Genomic DNA, 15,063 nt, shown 5'->3' with positions numbered 1-15,063 from the left:
GCTTTTAAAACTTTATATTCGTTGATCTGCTTATTTCTCCTTTGCTTTGTATTGATTGTTGTTATTTGGAAAGCTGTAACTCTTGATTCTTCTTTAGAAGGAATTAGTAAGTGTCGACTTTTATCTACTACTCGTTTGTAAATTTTAAATTGGACATTTTTAGCAGACGTACTATTTAATGTTTCCGGCTTGTTTTCTAACCTGCTCTTTTTTAAACTGGCAAAGGATTGGCCACAGTTCATGGACAAATGGCATGACCTTGAGATCACTATGGGAACTGTCGGAATAAGTACTGGTTTGAAAAGAAAATTAAAAATTCTCACTGTCACATTTTTGCTGATTGCTGCAGGTGCAATCTATATCTACAGTCAATTTTTCTTAAACATGTTAGCGTTTTCAGTGGAACATATTTTAGTTCAGGTTTACCTCATCATACAAATTACCTGGACATGCGAATCTGTGGAAGAAGGCTTGAGAAATTTTTTCACAAAACTTTATTTTCACGTGTTTTATTGGACTGGTTATGCTTTGTGGAAAGCTCTGTTTTTGCAAATGATCGTCCTAAGAACCACCTTTTCTTGGACTTATACAGACGTTTTTATAATTTTGATGAGTACCGCTTTTGTCTTTAGACTTAAACAGTTTGTTACGAAATTGGAACTTCTCTTAAGATCCCAAGTTTGTATTTGGTACTTACTATTTTTTTGAAATAAACATCGAAAATTTCTAGACGAAAAATCCGAGATGTTGGAAAAAGATGCGCGAAGAGCACTACACACTTTGTAAATTATGTTCTTTCTTAGACAACAAGTTGTCCTATATTGTACTGGTGTCGTACGGTACTAATTTGTACTTCATCTTGATTCAGCTTTTTGGAAGTGTACGACAGTTGAAGAGTACTTTAAGAAAGGTTTACTATTTCATATCGTTCGGATTTTTGATCACGCGACTAGTCAGTGTATCCTTCTACGGATCTTGGATAAATGAAGAGAGCAAAAAAATTTTGCCCTTGCTGTTTTCTGTTCCTTCCTCTGTATACAATGCTGAAGTAAGCTGACACAGTTTTCTTTTTGTGTTGGTCATGAAATATTTATTTCAGGTGGAACGCTTCATCGATCAAGTCATTAAAAGTAATCTTATTATTACTGGCAAGAATTTTTTCAAGATAACTAAAGGATTAATATTGCAAGTGCGTATAAAAAATAATGTACCTTCAGACAGGTTTAGGCGAATTTGAACCATTTATTTTAGATTGCTGGAGCCATAGTAACTTACGAATTAGTTCTAATGCAGTTCAATGCGCAATTACTTCAAAGTAATGAGGATTTTAAAGATAATATTTGTAAACCACAATGGAATAGCACAGTTAATAATAATTAATCTAACTAATATCTGTTGCAAAAATTCTAATTTTTGTGTTTATTATGTTTATAATAAAATACACATGTTTATATGTATATGTTTATTTATCCTTAAAGTAGAGGTTGAAGAGTCTATTGTGAACTCACCACGGATTACACATGACTAATCAGCTGTTTAACACTAACCTCACTTTTTGCGTTGTTTGTATTTTTTTACCATTCAGACTGACGAGTGGTGCGTTCACAATCGCCTCTTCAACGCTAACTTTGAGGAGAAATTTAAATGAACACCCAATACCAAAGACGCACTACACGTCTTTTTAAACCCAGGTTCATTAGAAAAAAATCTTAATAGATTATAACGCGAATTTTTTATTTAATAAATTAACTAAACCAAGGATAAATCGTAGTACAATTTACTACGTTTGTACTCTATGTTCAAAAAACAAATTACACAATTATCTTTGTTTTTGTCAATATATAACATATTTGAAACATAGATCAATATCTGATATTATTTATCCTCTTCACATGTTCAACACTGAATGTAGTTTGATTAGCTTATTCAGTCAAAACAGTATACTCGTACGAGTACATTATGAGAAATCATAATATTGATTATTGGGTAATTGAAAATCAAAAATCTGTTGATAACATACATTCGTCCATGCGTTTGTCACTTGCATGGAGTCAGATTTTTGGATTTTTTCCGGTCCAAGGTGTATTAAAACGGTCACATAAATCTTTAAAATTTTCTTGGTTGTCGCTGTTAACCGCATATTCTTTATTCTCCATAGCTATCCAATGTTTGTTGCTTACAAGTACGCTATGTACATTAATCGAATCTGCCTCTTTGATGGGACTAAGTGAGTGTTTCACATAGAGAACAAAAAAGAACCTGATAGGAAGCGACCTATGAATTTTTTCCGCATCTCTCTGTGCGAAAAATGCTTGTCAAGTTCTCAGAGAGTTTTAAAGTTAACTACTGAACACAAGTCACTACTTTTTGAAATCATATTTTCTCAACGGTGTGAAACTAGAAAATGGAGAATGGTTTTATTTTGTTCAAGCTTGTTTTGAAGAATTTCTGGAACGTTTTTCTGCTGAATGTGATAATTATTGACAAGAGAAAGAGTTTTTTCTTTTTTTGACATTCATGATATTTCTCTGTGATAAATGATTACTCAAACTGAAACTTCATAGGCTGCTGCCATCACTGATTCGCCTCATTATTAGTAAAATTACAGTCAGAAATAGTTCTGCTTGTGAATGGGATTCTGTATTTTAGGTGGTACCTTTTACTATATGTGTGGATTGTTTCCTGGATTATTTTTCTTTCAATTAGCAAAAGCGTGGCCGCAACTAATGGAAGAATGGCACGAGCTCGAGTGCAGTATGAAAAACTTCGGAATGACGACAAAAATGAAGTCAAAGTTTAATTTGATCACAGCGAGTTTTTTATCTCTAGCGACAAGTACATTGTCAAATAAAGTACCATTTTCGTTAAATAATTCAGATTTTATTTCAGTTGAATATATTAGCATTGTAGGTTTCAAAATATCATTTTCAACGATCAATGCGAAAACAGTCGAGGATGTTATACAACAATATTTTGTTTATATTTCTTTTCCACAAATTTTTGAAAGAACTAGTTTTTCCTTGTGGAAGGGCATAGTACTAGAAGTGAGTATTGTTTATTTAACTACCAAAACTCTAGAGTCATTCATATTTCAGGTTGCAAATTTTCAATGCAGTTTTTCTTGTTCGTACATAGCAGTGTTTCTGATACTAATCACAACGGGGCTCGCAATGAGAATGAAACAAATCGTTGTTAAAACCGAACATCTAATCAAACATAAAGTGAGTGATTTTCTAGATTTAAACAAGCACAATGGTAAAGTTTTTATAGGTAAAGTCCATAACGGCCTGGAAAATTATTCGTGAGGAATTCAATCAAATTTGCAAACTCCTGAATAATGTCAACGACAAAATATCAAATTTAATAATATTTTGTTTCTGTTTGAACATATTTTACATTTTGATGCAACTTCTCACTGCATTCCAAAATGCCAATATGATCTTAAGTCCGGCTTATTTCATATTTTCTTTCACTTTATTGGTGGTGAGACTTGTCAGTGTATGTTGCTGCGGTTCTCTCATCAACGAAGAATACAAAAAGATTTTGCCGAATTTGACACTCGTTCAAGCAAATTTTTGCAATATAGAGGTACGTCGTTAGAAATCTCCTCATATGATGTTAATTTGGTATGAATTTAGATTGAAAGATTTCTCGATCAAGTGGCTAATCGTGAGGTCGCGTTTTCCGCCAAAAAATTTTTCGTTATTACAAAAGTTTTGATTCTCAAGGTCGGTAAGTTTCTGCAAAGTTCCAAGATTTTCAGGAATTTGTTTTAGATCGCTGCCGCAATAATCACCTATGAGCTAGTTCTTATACAGTTTTATTTACAGAAATCAAACAAATAATAACTAATCGAAAATCATGGATTACAGGGTTTAAGGACACTTAATTCATCCATGTTGTAAATTTATATTTTGATGTTCCATTTCTGACTCATTTTAAATATTTTTGGAAATGAAACCTCTAATTTTTAAAACTTAATGCAGCCACAAAGTAATTTAATTTTGTCGTGGTGCAAATTTTAAGAATCCTGTGATTCTAATCTCTTTTAAGATTTCCCTTCTTTCGACAACTAGGTTTCAAGCACCAGGCGTAGCCGAGTGCCTAATTAGTTGGAGCGCTGTAAAATACCTACCGTACGACATTTACATTAGACTTTTCGACCGACCAAATGTTTTACTTTGCACTTTTGCAGATTTTTATGAAATAACAAATGTCAATGTATTTCCGTGCTGTAATTACGCTGCACTTGACCAAAAACTTTTACTAAATTATCAATAATGTAAATTCTAATTTGTTTTTGTGACAATATATGTTTTCCTGTGTAAATTACTGTCAACAAAAATATGTGTAAATATGAACCAGGTAAAAGTTGTTTTGACGGAAACGCTCATTGTTTACAAAGTTGTGGGAGTGATAATTTATTAGCTCATACATGCAAAGTTAACAGTCACTTTTAAACGTAAACAAACCTATACATTGTTTCAAAGTGTATGTACAGCGTGCATTTAATAGTAGGAAAAAGACGATATTGTTTACCAAAAATAATAGGATGAAATTAGCAATTACACGAATACTAAATTCCATTAAATATGTAATTATCTCCCGGCGCATCCACCATAAATGTTAAAATGAAAAATGATTATTTCAATTTTATATTATGCTACACAACAATAAAAATAAAATAAATAATCATACTTTCTGGCCAAGTGCTAGAAGTTTTCAGGTCGCGCAAGCGCCTCTAGCATGACCACTACTAAGTAAGTAGCCGGGACCGACAGCTTTACATCTCTTCCGAAAGATGGAAACCCGGGCGGTATGGGTGATAAGCCAGTATCTAGCCCCTGAGTCATGACCACTACACACTACTCAATTATGGAATCAAAACAATATTATTATTGTAATTAGAATAATGAAAAATCAATATTGAATCAGGCGATTCAAAATCAAAGAAATTCCTTTTCGAGAGGATTTCCCTTGCCATTCAACGTGGAAACGCTGCAAGCATTCGGAGCACTTTTCCAGATTCCGCAATATTATCGGAAATTTTTGTATTATAAAACAAAAATGTTATGTATTATTAACAAATAATATATTGAATAAGTGAGTTGAACAAAAATAAAGGTTGAAGGTAAAAATGTTGTTTACATGAGATAATTTCCTTTCTGTCATGTTCATGTAAACCTTGTTGCAATACAAACAACAAATACATAGAAATCACTTCATCATGTATTGTCAGAACATCCAGTAAAATTTCCAAATGGACACTAGCATTCATTCCAGCATTCGACTTTTATTAATCCTTTACCAACTTATAGGATTCTTTCCTGTTCAAGGAATTACACATTCTGACAACTCTTGCTTGAAATTTTCTTGGTTTTCCTTGAAGACCTTACACTCAATGGCAATGTTATTAGTTTCTTTGTTTATATTCTTTACAATTTTTCCTACAATGATATTAAAAAACGTTTCTGACTACATCAGTGAGTATCTTCTCTTTGTTTACTAATAATTCTTGATGTTTTTGTTTCAGCTCTAACGATATACACCGGTTATCAAACGCTATTAATTGCATATCTTGTCAAATTAGCTTCCGAATGGCCAGAATTTATGCAAAAATGGAAAGACTTGGAAAATAAAATGGGAATGTACGGAGTAAACACTAATTTGGTGAAGAAATGCAAAATCCTGATATTAACAATTTTTATTATCAAAGGAGGTAGAAATTGAAAGATATAAAATTTTCTTTTTAAGATAATTGCTATTTCAGTTCTTTTGGTGATCTCAAATGTGTATTATGTGTCGATGATTTCAGAACATGCAGAGACCACATTAGAAACTTTGAAACAATATGCTTTGAAGGTTTTTCTGTGCTCTCACGTTTTCAGATATATCGAATATGACCCTTGGACAGCTGTTCCAATTATCGTAAGAATGCAAATATGGATTACTTGAGTTATAAAAGCATTTTTTAGGTTTTTTATAATGAAATAACGATAGTTTCATATTTTGGTGACGTTTTATTGATGATAATGGGTTTATCGCTTGCTGCGCGATTAAAACAAGTAAAATACAAAATTAAAACAGTTATCAAAGCTAATGTAGGTGCAAACGTTTGTGTTTTTAAGTCGATTTTTTCACACATATCGTTTAGGTACGAAATGAAAGCGTATGGAGAAGTATAAGAGCGGAACATTTTAAAATTTGCAGTTTATGCGAAGTCATTAATCGCAAATTGGGATACATAGTGTTAGTATCATATTTTTCAAATTTGTTTCTTATTCTGATTAACATTACTGGTGCTCTGAAATCTATCAAAAGTGTAGCCAAGAAATTTCTTCTTTTCACATCTGTAGGAAATTGTACTGCAAAACTCATTTACCTCTGCTTTAAAGGAGCCTCTGTTCTAGAGGAAAACAATAATATAACGAGATATCTACTTTCTATGCCTACTTCATTACATTCTTTAGAGGTTTGAACCGTAATCGTGCAATATACTATTCTTCTGAAATAACTCCTTCATCATTTTAGATTGAAAGATTTGTGAATCAAGTACTTTCCACAAAGATTTCCATTTCCGGGAAAGGTTTCTTCACTATAACGAAAAGCTCTATTTTCAAAGTTAGCAATAAAGTAACTTCTTACATTTTTTTACTGATCTATCTTTTTCAGATTGCAGGAGTTGTTATGACTTACGAATTAGTTCTACTTCAATTAAAGGCACAATTAATTCCAAACGATGGAAACGAAGAATTTGAAAATAAAACAGTTATCGCTAGTAATAGTCGAAATACTTAATTTATTGTACGAAATGTATCTCTAATAAACGGGTGAATTACAAATTTTTTATTTTTTATTTATCCGGAAATGAAAACAGTATTGGAATCATTAGGAGTCTTTTTGTGTAGAGATTGTCCAGGGATTGAAGACCGAGACGAAGTCGAGGTCGGCAACTGGGTGAAGCACAAAAAGACCTTCTACTCTGAATGCGTTCGAGATTTGAAGGAAATTAAATCAAATTTTTTTAAACAAATAAGAGCTTGAATACAGTATGCCAGGTTGGTTTATCATTTATTTTCCTTGTGAATAACTGAAGAAATAATAAATATATGTGAATAAAAAAAAAACTATCACACGTGTCTTAGCGTTACAAACAGCTGTCACTAATGAAAACAACAATTTTTCTTGGCTCGATATCAATATAACATTGTTTGTTAGGCAGAGTAAGGAAAGACTAAAAGCTCATGTTGCACCGAACCCTACATTAAACGAATTTCAAAAAACTTTACTATTGTGTCCACCTATTCCACATTTTAATAAAACTTGCACTTGAATCTAATAAATAATAAAAGAGCATAAACCGATTTTGTTTACTTCGACTCGTTCGATGTCTAACACTATGTGGAAAGCACAACTTCAGCAAGTGTGTTTAATTTTTGAAGTTTTTAGAAAAAAATCGAGGACACAACAACCAATCAAAACAGGAAATAACATCAAACACAACTTGCACAAATCTCTCAGATTTGTTTTCGTGATAGCGCAACTGTTTGGATATTTTCCAGTGCTAGGAGTGTTAAGTTCAAGTCCTTCATCTGTTGGTTTTTCTTGGTTTTCACTACGCGCTTTGTCATCGATAGTGACATACACGTCTGGAATTCTAATAATTCTAGGACACATAAGGCTCTTAATAGTGGAAGGTTATGACCAGTTTGAAATGAGTAAATGCGTTGACAACTTGTTAAGAGCACCAAAAACTTTTTTGTTTCTGCTGTAGATGGTGTAATATTTTATACCTCTGGAACTCTGTCTTGTATATTTTTTACCAAACTGGCAACCGAATGGAAGAAAATTATGTTGAAATGGCAGGAGGTGGATAGAGCTATGGTTTCGTATGGGTGGCCCAAAAATCTGGACCGACGATTAAAAATAATCTCAGTTATTTTTCTTCTATTGGAAGCAGGTACTACGGCGGCCAAAAAATTTGAGCCGTCACTTTCTGTCATTTCAAAAAAAAAAAAAAGAAACGTAATCCATACCTTATTGTCATTTATGATCTAGGATTATAATTGCCGTCTTGATTATGGTTAAATTTTTTGGGTGGTAAATTTCAAAACTCGAAATTATTTTGTCATTTTCCACTACACAGAACGTTTACCTCAGGTTATCAATGTACGACTGCTCTAATTTTGTTCATTCATGTCGGATTTTTAGAATATCTGAACTTTAAACAGTTTAAATTGATTGGCAGAATAATAATATGCATGTCAAAATGACAAGAATTGAACGTGGGGTTACGGTTCCAAAAGATTTATTTACACTTTATGTGAATGTCAAGATTGTGACGGCTAAAATGTTTTGGCCGCCATGGTACCATCTAGTAATTTACTTTCATTGTTTCTTTGCAATATTTTAGCCGAACACTTTTCAATCCAGGCCAACAAACTGATCGTAGCAATCCAATGCAAACATTCAATTTCTAAAGGATTCGAACATTTTTCTGTAAACATGTCTTTTCCTACCATTTTCCACATCATCGAACCTTATTACTCTGCTTGGCTCGGAGTATTTCTGCAATGTGTTAACACCAGAATGGCGTTCTCCTGGACATTTATCGACCTATTCATTATCCTGATAAGCTGTGCTTTAGCGACGAGATTCAAACAAGTGAATAACAGAGTCCGGTGCATGAAAGATATGAAGGTAAAATACTCCGTGATTAATTTCTTTGCTAATATTGGGTATTCATTTAAATTTATCCTCAAAGTAGGGGTTGCAGTGTCGATTGTGAACGCACCATGGATTACAGATCACGGATCAGCTGTCTAAATCTAACCTCATTTTTTGTGTTGTTTGGGTTTTTACTCTGCAGACGGGCGAGTGGTGCGTTCACAATCGACCCTTCAAGGCTAACTTTAAATGTACATTTAAATGAACACCCGATACAATGTTTCAGGTTCTATCTGAGAGAAGCTGGGGCTCAGTGAATGAAGATTACAATCGCTTGTGTAACTTCTGTGCATTTCTGGATGACAAAATATCCTACCTTATCCTAGTATCCTTTTTTACCAATTTTTATTTCATAATTTTTCAAGTGTTTGACAGCTTGAGTCTCCATCGAGCGACTCCTTTGGAAATCATTTATTATTTCATCTCTCTCGGTCTACTTATCTTGAGAATGGCAACCATTTGTGTGTATGGCAGTTGGATAAATGAAGAAAGCAAAATTTCACTCGATTTACTTTTATCCACTTCTCATGAAATTTACAACAAAGAAGTAATCATTTCGTTAGAGTTAAATTCACATCTCTTAACGACGTTTTTCAGATTAAGAGGTTTATGGACAGTGTTAAATATCAAAATCCAGGTCTTACGGGGAAATCATTGTTTAGAATTACCAAACGGCTTATTTTACAAGTAAGTTGTAATTTTTTTTAAAAAGAGTATCTTATTTGGAATACTTTTAGATAACTAGTGCCGTAGTGACTTACGAGTTAGTCGTCATTCAGTTTAGTAAAAACTGGTCCAAAGAAGATCAACCTTCGAAGAATTCCAGATGTTAATAAGATTCAAATTTCCAAATATATTTTTATTTCTCCAATCAACTCAGTAATAATAATAATACTAATTTATTGTATGAAATATGACTCTAATAAAAGGGCAAAATACAAGTTTTTAATGTATCGGGTGTTCATTTAAATTTCTCCTCAAAGTTGGCGTTGAAGAGTTGATTGTGAACGTATCACGGATTGCAGATCACGCCGATCACGGATCCCTTTTTGCGTTGTTTGTGTCTTTACTCTGCAGACTGACGAGTGGTGCTTTCACAATCGACTCTTTAACGCCAACTTTGAGGAGAAATTTAAATGAATACCCGATATATAATAATAGCAATTTGACAGCTCAAATGAGCTGAGTATATAATTAATTACCAAGAGTAATCGTTTTCGTAGTCAATTAGGTTGATGAAAAACGAGATCATATACGAATCTGTTAAAAAATAATAAAGCAAAGTTCTAATGTTGCTAATTCCGCTATCTCTCATTTATAATTTTCGTCTGATATTGCGACATGTAATGTTTGTTTGTTGTATTCTCGTATTGGAATGAGAAATTATTAATTGTGTTTGTTCGATGGTAAAAATCTGAATCTCTCCATAGATCATAAAATATTCCCGACAATTGCATACATTTATTATTGTCGTTATGTCTACTATTGTAAATATTTACTTATTTGTTAGAAAATACAGTAAGTACTTAAAAATCGTGAGATAAACTTTAAATTTGCCATTTCTTAATTTTTTGGGATAAGTCTTCAAGTAATTTTTTATGCTTAAATTAGGCTTTAATAATTACTATTACAAAAGTTACTACTTTTGTAATAGTAATTACCAAGTAAATGTTGAGAAAAATCTGATGGCAAGTTTAAAACTTATAGAACAAGAACTTTTAAACAATTAGAAAATAAATTAAGAATAGTTAATGTCTAAAATTCAAAAAATAAATCCTGGGAAAACGCTACCAATCAATATTTTCTGTATTCTGTTGGGAAGTTGAATTATAACGCGCATTATTATGTTCATCTAACAAACAAGCTGTCACTAACGAAAACAATAATTTGGTTCAATATCAAAATATCAATGTTTGTTAAACAAAGTAAAAAAATACTGAACAGGTGATTTCACTGGGCCAAAAAGACAACCCAATAACATTTCATTATCGTGTCGATCTATTTCACATTTTAATCAAACTCTGTACCTGACTACTGTAAACATATTTTATCACAATGTTATCTAAAATAGCGTAAACCGATTTTCTTTGATTCGATCGATTCGTTGGCTAAAACAATGTGGTAAGCACAGCTTTCGAAAGTGTGCTTAATTACTTAGATTTTTTCAGGAAAAAGTCAAGGACACGACCAGTGTCAATCCAAAGAGAAGCCACCACCGAACACAACTTGCACAAATCTCTCAGATTTCTTTTCGTGATAGCGCAGATGTTTGGATATTTTCCTGTCCTAGGAGTGTTAAGTTCAAGTCCTTCATATTTGAGTTTTTCTTGGTTTTCACTACGCATTTTGTCATCGACAGTAACCTATACGTGTGGAATTGTAGTAATTCTAGGACATATAAGATTCTTAATAGTGGAAGGTTATGAACAGATTGAGATGAGTAAATTTCTTAGCAACTCCTCAAGGCCACCAATAATCTTGTCCTGTTCTTCTGTTGTAGATGGTGTAATATTTTATACCTCTGGAACTCTGTCTTGTATGTTATTTATCAAACTGGCAATCGAATGGAAGCAAATTATGTTGAAGTGGCAGGAAGTGGACACAGCTATGGTGTCGTACGGTTGGCCCAAAAATTTGGAGCGACGGTTAAAAATAATCTCAACTATTTTTCTCCTATTGGAAGCAGGTACCATCCATGAATTCACTTTCATTATTAAACTCTTCGGAATATTTTAGCCGAACACTTTTCAATCCAGGCCAACAAACTGATCGTAGCAGTCGAGTGCAGAGGTTCAATTTCTAAAGGTTTCGAACATTTCTCCGTAAACATGTCTTTTCCGGTCATTTTTGACGTCATCAAACCTTTCTACTCTGCTTGGCTGGGCATACTTCTACAATGTGTTAACACCAGAATGGCTTTCTCCTGGACATTTATCGACCTATTCATTATCCTGATAAGCTGTGCTTTAGCGATGAGATTCAGACAATTGAATAACAGAGTTCGGTGCATGAAAGATATGAAGGTATAGATGTTGGATTTTCTCATGGGCTATGAGGCATATCTGCGCAAACAATGAATATCGGTCCCAGGTAGGCGCTACAAGCCGACCGGAAAACATTGTCATTCCTTACGCTAGTGTCGTCTCTCTCTCATCTATTTGCATGTAAGGTAGTCGACGTTTTCAGTTTTCATTTAAAGGTTTTTCACTGCTTTATCGCTCCGCGTTCGCGCAGATATTTCCAAGGTCACAGCCCATGAGAGAATCGAACACCTCTAAACTACTCCGTTATTAAATATTTCTTGGATAACATATGTTTCAGGTTCAATCGGAGAGATGTTGGGGGTCAGTGAATGAAGATTACAATCGCTTGTGTAACTTGTGTGCATTTCTGGATGACAAGATGTCTTACCTTATCCTAGTGTCCTTTTTTAACAATTTTTATTTCATCATTTTTCAAGTGTTTGACAGCTTGAGTCTCCATCGAGCGACTCCTTTGGAAATCATTTATTATTTCATCTCTCTCGGTCTACTTATCTTGAGAATGGCAACAATATGTTTGTACGGGAGCTGGATAAATGAAGAAAGTAAAGTTTCAGTAGATTTACTTTCATCCACTCATCACGAAATTTACAACAAAGAGGTAATACCTTCGATTGAGTTAATTTAGATCTCTTAATAACGATTTTCAGATTAAGAGGTTTATAGAAAGCATTAAATACCAAAATGCAGGTCTCACAGGAAAGAAATTGTTTAGAATCACCAAACAACTTATTTTAAAAGTAAGTTGTACATTTTTTAAAACCTGTTTTATTTGGAATATGTTTTAGATAACTAGTGCTGTGGTCACTTATGAGTTAGTTGTCATTCAGTTTAGCAAAAATTGGTCCAAAAATGATCAACCTTCGAAAAATTCCATGTGTTAATAAAACTCAAATTTTCAAAGAGATTTTTATTTTTTGAAACACTGCAATTACCTACCTATTATATCTACAAATACTTTCAACTGTTTTGAGATATTAAATTAACGTATGGTTAGATATTCACTTTATTCAGTTTAATCCAAAACTCGTTGGCATTTTAATACTGTTGAGGAGAATATCTGACAATTTTTTTTCCAATCTATCAATAGGTACAAATTTAACTTCAACTGGAGAAAACATTATACTGAAGTAGTGTTAATTCGTAAGCTACTATTGCTCCACTGACCTAAAAATTAATCGTATGAAATTGTTGGTTAGTTATTAAAAATTGTATTACACTTAAAACGACCCCTTTCTTCATTTTAAATATTTTACACCCGGATAGATAAACGTTATCAAATTCTATCTGAGTTAGTAGCCGACAAATCTGAAACCAGATTTATTGTTACAAAATCTCTTTATTCGATTATAACTTTTTTTTTAAACTGAACCAAATACTTGGGAATTACCTCTGGATTCAAAATTGGTAGTTTAGAAAACTGAATCAGCGTAGAAGTTTTCAGACTTTCATCGTTCAGTAGTGCACTATACCCGAAAAGCATGACGAATCTTATCAAGATATAGATAAAAGGATAAAGAAAATACAAATTAGCGGAGCTATTGAATTTAACCCTACAAAAATTGTTTCAGTAATGGTACCATAAGACGCGTTAACTTAACGTGTAACTCCTGTAGAAGAAATTTAAGATCCAGAAGCCGTTGCATCCAGCTGACACGATAATCAAATATCCTAACCCTTCGTTCAGCCTCTTTGTTAAATTTGCTAGTCTGTCATAATCTTCCCGAATTTCCTTCCAAAATTCCGTGCGTATACACTAAAACACAAATTAAGACCGGAAACGCACTTAACGTTTCACCTACTTCCCCATTTTCACGGATTCGTTTGTTAATTTGTTTAAAACTCTCTCTCAGCATGATGCTAATAAAAACGATGAAAATGTCGCGGAAATGCATCGTCGTTTTGCCCAAAATGGAATGCAACTGCAATTTGAAAATTAGACTGCAAGTGTAATTCTTGCAATTGCTTACGGTTAAAATTTTGGAAAAAATGTTGTCAAACTGCGGTAAGAAAGTGAATTCTTTAGAGTGGTACTCGTGAGTGACGAACAGGCTCAAGATTGAGTGCATTGGAGATCCCACGTGGTTTCCTATTGACATTAGAGAATAAATGACAAAGATAATTTTTATCTTCAAATTAAAATATTTGGGGTAACTGTAACTTTGGTCCATTCGAAGGTCGACCACGCTCCAGAGAGACATAATATGGTGCCATCTGGGTGCAAGGTACATAAAGCAACTCAAAGAAAAGAATATTTCACAGTTGAAGACCAGATCAACTGAAGCAAAATTGATACCAGATTTCATCTTTCCAATTTTTGCATTTTCCTCTTACCAAATTTTGAAACATCAAATTTCATGTATACCCAATCAGATATTGTCATTAGTACCACCAGAAGATCTACAACCCAGAAGAAACAAGAACAAATGAAAATTATAGATTTACGATTAAAATTTTTCTCAAGTGGTTTGTCGACATTTTTCAACGGGAATATTGCTAGAATTTTTCCAGTTTTCATTAGGAGGTACAAAGAATCGGAGATTCGTCCACATTTTCGTTTATCACTTCGACTTTGACTACATTTTAATAGTTTCTTCATATTGCGAATACATCACGTTCCCGGAACGTTTTAGCCTTGATACGTGAAAATGTTCAGAATAATTTGAAAAAAAGTTGAGGGTCAGTTTCATAATGATTTATTTACTACAAAATGATGTTCGTCAATAATATATGTGTACAGTGACATTCTTCACGAGTGTGAAATCGAAATTAACTTACAAAATATTTTTTCATGATCGTATAATAATAATACATAGTATCTTGCGTTTGTATGGATTATTCTGACACGACATGGCAATATTTCATTTGCATTATAAATTAACCCTAAGTGTAAAGGGTATGTCATTTGGACATTATTTTATTTTATTCATTGGTTTATTTTAAAGCATTGCGTGTTCACTAACAAACCAACAGTATGTTTATGTTTTTTTCAAAATTAATCAGAAATTAGATTTTACACCTGATAAAACACTTGATACTGAAACAAAGTCAATTCGTAGGCAACTATGGCTTCTGCGACCTGAAACACCACAATTATTTTTTGACAGGTGTAAGTTGGAGCAGCTTACATTAAGGATAATTCCGTTTTTCATTCGAAAAAAATTATTTCCTGATAGATAAACTTGGTCAAATTCAATCTGTCGCAAGAGACGGAATATCTGAAAGTCAAATAGTCATAACAACTTTTTTAAATATATGAGATAGATACTTCGACATTATCTATAGGGATGTCTGA

The 15,063-nt window shown here is 33.0% G+C and overlaps 2 protein-coding genes and 2 long non-coding RNA genes across 4 annotated transcripts; all 4 read left to right on the top strand.

The window, feature by feature from the left end:
- The first annotated feature begins 384 nt into the window (after window positions 1-384).
- On the top strand, window positions 385-1,380 carry LOC138130275 (gustatory receptor for sugar taste 64f-like). Its single transcript, XM_069046712.1, has 4 exons — window positions 385-420; window positions 731-1,048; window positions 1,100-1,189; window positions 1,252-1,380. The coding sequence occupies exons 1-4, from the start codon at window positions 385-387 to the stop codon at window positions 1,378-1,380; spliced, it is 573 nt and encodes a 190-aa protein (XP_068902813.1).
- Window positions 1,381-1,894: 514 nt separating this feature from the next.
- LOC138131530 (uncharacterized) lies at window positions 1,895-3,215 on the top strand. The gene is made up of 3 exons (XR_011159837.1): window positions 1,895-2,835; window positions 2,890-3,044; window positions 3,096-3,215. It is a non-coding gene; the product is annotated as an uncharacterized lncRNA (long non-coding RNA).
- Window positions 3,216-6,160: 2,945 nt separating this feature from the next.
- Window positions 6,161-6,787, top strand: LOC138131737 (uncharacterized). The gene is made up of 3 exons (XR_011159888.1): window positions 6,161-6,472; window positions 6,532-6,621; window positions 6,673-6,787. It is a non-coding gene; the product is annotated as an uncharacterized lncRNA (long non-coding RNA).
- Window positions 6,788-7,714: 927 nt separating this feature from the next.
- LOC138130274 (uncharacterized) lies at window positions 7,715-12,652 on the top strand. The gene is made up of 9 exons (XM_069046710.1): window positions 7,715-7,718; window positions 7,775-7,960; window positions 8,414-8,700; window positions 9,325-9,414; window positions 9,465-9,555; window positions 11,464-11,750; window positions 12,049-12,369; window positions 12,419-12,508; window positions 12,557-12,652. Exons 1-9 carry the CDS (start codon window positions 7,715-7,717, stop codon window positions 12,650-12,652), a joined length of 1,452 nt encoding a protein of 483 aa, XP_068902811.1.
- The last annotated feature ends 2,411 nt before the right edge of the window (window positions 12,653-15,063 follow it).

This window comes from Tenebrio molitor, chromosome 5 (assembly GCF_963966145.1).
Source record: "Tenebrio molitor chromosome 5, icTenMoli1.1, whole genome shotgun sequence".
Lineage (NCBI taxonomy): Eukaryota > Metazoa > Arthropoda > Insecta > Coleoptera > Tenebrionidae > Tenebrio > Tenebrio molitor.
The sequence above is the reverse complement of the archived record's forward strand: the minus strand, read 5'-3'. Positions and strand labels throughout refer to the sequence as shown.